Below are 4,745 nucleotides of genomic sequence, written 5' to 3' on the forward strand. Positions count from 1 at the left end.
TGTGTGTTCTGTTGATTTTTTTATTTTTTTCCCGGGGCGCTTGACGTACCGGAGGTTCATGTTTTACTGAGATTGTGCCTGTACAGGACCTGTATCTGTATCGAGCTGATAGTGGGTAGGGGCAGACGTGCCCAGCGCCCCTGGCTCAAACCACTGGAGGACGCTCCAGTGGTGGAGGGGACGTGGAATCCCCCTCCTTCTTTAGGAGAGCTTAGCCAGCTGGCCGCTCTCGTCTGAATTTTAGTTTTTCCTTGTTCCGTGGGAGGTGGCAGCTCCCCTCGGAAGTTTTGGTTTCAGTTTTATCTTGGTTTTGCGCGCAGGTCTTGTCTTATTAGGGCGCGCAGGTCTTGTTCCATTGTTGTGCGCAGTGTCTTTGTGAGTCTTGTCATTTGTGAATTTTGTGATTGTTTCTGTGTTCTAATATACTCACCTGATTTGCCTTTCCCCTCCAACATGGGACAGGAATTAACTACACCTTTGAGTCTTACTTTAGGTCATTGGAGAGAGGTCCGGGAGCGGGCCCAAAACTTGTCTATAAGAGTGCAGAAGAAGAACTGGACAAGTTTCTGTACATCCGAGTGGCCAGCCTTAAACATCGGGTGGCCACGGGATGGGACTTTTGACTCTCGAATTATTTTACAGGTGAAGAGCCAGGTCTGCAGGGGAGGTAAAGAAGGGCGCCCGAATCAAGTGCCCTACATCTTTGTGTGGGAGGACCTGGCGAAAACCCCCCCAGACTGGGTAAAACCTTTCCTCCTTTCCAACAGGGCGGTGGCAGAGCTCGATCCTACTATACCCACCACCGCCCTGAGGATGAAGCCCAGTTCTGAGTTGTCAGCAGTTGCCCTGGGGGTGGCGTCGAGCCCCAAACCCCCTCCGATCCTACCCGCCACACCCCTAGTATCGGAAATTGCAGATCCATTACAGGAATTGGACACCCTCAAACCTGAAAAACCCTCAACTCCTCCAGGCAGGCAGGAAGACCTCTTTGATATTCCACCACCTTATTCCCCTCGCCTCCTTAGGAGGGCACCTTATATCCCCCGCTTCCCAAAGAGGCCCGCAGTGCCCTTTTTGGAAAACAGAAGAGAAATGGAGGAGGAAGAATCCGATGAAATAGAGAAGGGAGGACCCCCGGCCCGTTTTAACTGGCCGCCCTTCTCCACCATATAACTGGGATCACAAGCCCTGACAGGACTTGCAGAGCCTGTTTTACTAACATTATTTTTACTGTGCTTAAATGAAACTCTGTAGGAGACTCAGACTCTACTGCCAGACTCTCCTGAAGGGGTTAAAGTTATTTAGTTAAAAAGGGGAAGTTTAGAATGGGCTAAGAAAAAGAAATTAACTAGGACCCTGGCCACCACAGTTAAAAGGAAGCAGAGTAAGGGAAAATCAGAATAGGCAGAGACCCCGGGAGACCGACAAAAGCACAGAGAAGTGCCCAAAAGGACAAGTCTGCTTAAGATCCGACTAACAACGGGAATCCAGCGGTGCACGTCTGCCACACGGGACTGAACTGACCGAAAACGGCCTCTGCAAGCCAGCGAGAGGAAAAACGGCAACAGCGGAGTGGTGAGGCTGGGCGACAGTGGCCCCTCCCTCGCTGGGATACGTGTGGTCCGTCACACGGCTGGGGATCGTGTTGGGGATGCAGGCCCTGCCCAGGTTCCTGTGGATAATGCTCCATCACCTCCTGCGGTGTCCGGGACGGGCCCACGTGAGCCGACATCCCCCTAGCTTCCGGAGTACAACGGGGACAACAGTGAGAGGCGGCCGAACAAGGTCAGTGGTCTGGGTTTCTATCTCCAACCCCCCTCCCGAGAACTTTGCTCGGCGGGCAGAGCTGATCGCTATGGACCAAGTATTCCGTGCAGCCAAGAAAAAGGAGTGGGTGAAAATTCACAAGAACAGCAGGTACGCTTTCGCCACTACCCATGGGGACAGACAAAGGCTTTTCCGACGAAGCGCCAATGTTTCCCCGATTTGGACAACCAAAGGTACTGGGGTCAGATAATGGACCCAGCTTTGTCTCCCGGGCAAGCTAGAGGTGGCCAGGGTGCAGGGGGTTTAGCTAAAGAAAGCTTTATTCAGCTAGGGGAAGCTTTAACCATAACGGAGAGCTGGCACTAGGGACTGGGTCGAGATGTTGCTGATGGCTTTTATTTGAGAGTTCCTAATATCACGGGTGTTGGACTATATTTGGTTTCCCAATTGATCTGGTCTGGGCTGGATGCGGAGGCGTGAATGCAGCGATAGGCACAGCACTATAACAAACTGGGCGGTGCTGACTTGCGCTGCATTCAAGCTTCTGTATATGAACTGCGTATGGAAACCCACACTCGCGGTAGATTGGTTGGGGCCAAGTATTAATTCTTTTGCAACTTCCCTACCCCGCCAGGCTTTGCTTAAATGTTCGCCTCCCAGGGCTTCGAGGGCTTCCAGGAGGAACAGTCCCCGGCTTTGCTCTCCGACCTTTCTGCCATGGAGTCGGCACCTGACAGCAGCCCAGGGAGCTACAACCCTAGGACTGTGGCTGTGAAGGAGAAGCCCCGGGGGCCAGGGGGCGGCCAAGGTGGCAACTGGGGCAGTTACAATCCCCTGCAGTACCAGGTGGCACACTGCGGGCAGACGGCCGTGCACCTGCCCCCAACCCTGACGGCACCGGGCCAGCCCCAGTGCGTCCCCGAGGCCCCCTTGGCCACCACTGTGCCCCCCGAACACCTGCCCCCAACCCTGACGGCACCGGGCCAGCCCCAGTGCGTCCCCGAGGCCCCCTTGGCCACCGCCGTGCCCCCAAGCAGCCCCCTCGAGGCGCCCTCCTCGGCTAACCCCTCGCAGGAGAGCAAGAAGGCAGTGAACGACAGCCTGGAGTACCGGCTGCGGCGGGAGCGCAACAATATCGCCGTGGGCAAGACCAAGCGGCGCATCCTGGAGATACAGCAGTGCATGGCTGAGAATGAGCAGCTACGCAGGCGCGTGGAGCAGCTTACGCAGGAGCTAAATATCCTGCACAGGTTTTTGAAAGCCGTTATAAATTTAATGTCATTGGTTACTAAACATTAGGGACATGAAAGGAAAGAGTATTGTTGGTTAAAAAAGGGGTTAAAAAGAGAGAGAAAGAGCTTTTTACATAAGAAAAGGACATGGTTTGTAAGGATCCGGATGGCTAGTTTACTCTAGACTGAAATGAAAATGGTAAAATGTTTAAAGTATGTCGAAGAGGGTGTGTGAAAGTCACAAAAGGTATTTGAGTCAAGGGATGTGTTTTCTGTTTTTGTCTCTGTTGTATTTTCTGTTTTTAAAATTCTGATGCCTTTTTGTAATTTTTCTATCCCGCGGAACATGCTTCCCCTACCCTGTAGATTTGCTTTTGTGCTCATAAAATCGGCTGCAAGGCACAGAGATGTGTTCGTAAACCTGTGTCTGGCAGCGGATTTGGTGGGCGCATGGGGAGGCGGCCGGCTGCCGCCTATCAGCTTAAACTCGGATTTTGACTTTACAACGCCAAAGTTTCACCTGGATGGTCTTTTAAGAGTCTCATCTTGAGTGGAGTGGCTCTTGGAATCCTCTCGGGGTGGGACTTTTGAAGACTGTTTAGCATTCGTACCCGGCTCCCCTCCTTTGTTGCAGGATAAAGAAAAAGTTTCGTGCTCCCACACTCGTTTCAGACCCTGTGCCCGGCCGGCCTGCTATGATGCATGGGCAGATTCCCGACTCTTTTGTGACCACGGGCTCTCTGCCAGGGCAAGACCCCCTGACCAGACGGCCCGGCTCGGCTCTGATCGTGAAGGAGCTGAAGTGCATTGGGACCATAATCGTGCCCTTGCTGGAAATAAAGCTGGGCACGCCTGACACAGCCGTGGACACCAGCACCGAGGTCACCACCAAGGACTTAAGCAAGAAAGAAGTGGTAAAGGAGGCGGAGGATGGGAAAGATGCCCCCGCCAACGGCAACACTAACGAGGTAAACCTGGACAAGAGGCCCCAACCTGTAGAAAGTGAGCTCGACGAACAGGAGGAGCGGAGGAAAAGGCGCTTGGAACAGAACAAGGCGGTGTGGGCCCGGAGGAAGGAGCGCACGGAGATCCTGCAGCGGGAGTTTGAGCGGCTGGAGTTCAGAAACGCGGTACTAAAGATGCATGTCAGGGAGCTGGAGCAGGAGCGGCAGCAGCTGATTCTCGTACTGAACTGGCGCCGCCCCACCTGCATTGTCCGCACCGACAGCGTCCCTACCCCTTGGACCTAATATTAATGGCTGTGGTGCAAATGGTATAACTCATCCCCATGATTTCACTTAAATTTTAAGATTAAAATTTGACCAAAAAGAAAAGGGGGGAATGTGAAATTGAGGCAGGATAGGGTTAAATTGGAGTTGCTTGTGAGCTAACTGCATACTGTTCTGCTTCTGTACAAAACGGCTGGGCTTGCAAAATGCATTTTGTTTAAAATAACTAGACTTTAGCTGACCTTGTAACATGTGATGATTGTGCTAATGCTTTTATGAGATAATGGAGCATGTGACAATTATTTTAGGAGCTATGTTAAGTTTTTGGTTATGATGACCCCGTGTTTATGCTTGCTCAAGGTTTTTGTCCCCTCACTCTGGAAAAACCCTTTATCTTGTGATGTATTCGTCATGCTGTGGTTTATCTTGTGATTCTTGGCAATGATGTGGAGATATGCTAATGTTGTGGTTTCAAATCTTAAATACGCTGTGCGGTTGATGATCGGCGCCTCTCTTC

At 52.1% G+C, this 4,745-nt stretch overlaps 1 protein-coding gene across 1 annotated transcript; it reads left to right on the plus strand.

Moving 5' to 3' along the window:
• The first annotated feature begins 3,694 nt into the window (after positions 1 to 3,694).
• LOC133775850 (jun dimerization protein 2-like) lies at positions 3,695 to 4,249 on the plus strand. The gene is made up of 2 exons (XM_062214333.1): positions 3,695 to 3,862; positions 3,968 to 4,249. Exons 1-2 carry the CDS (start codon positions 3,695 to 3,697, stop codon positions 4,247 to 4,249), a joined length of 450 nt encoding a protein of 149 aa, XP_062070317.1.
• Positions 4,250 to 4,745: the final 496 nt, after the last annotated feature.

This window comes from Lepus europaeus, chromosome 17, assembly GCF_033115175.1.
Source record: "Lepus europaeus isolate LE1 chromosome 17, mLepTim1.pri, whole genome shotgun sequence".
Taxonomy (NCBI): Eukaryota; Metazoa; Chordata; class Mammalia; order Lagomorpha; family Leporidae; genus Lepus; species Lepus europaeus.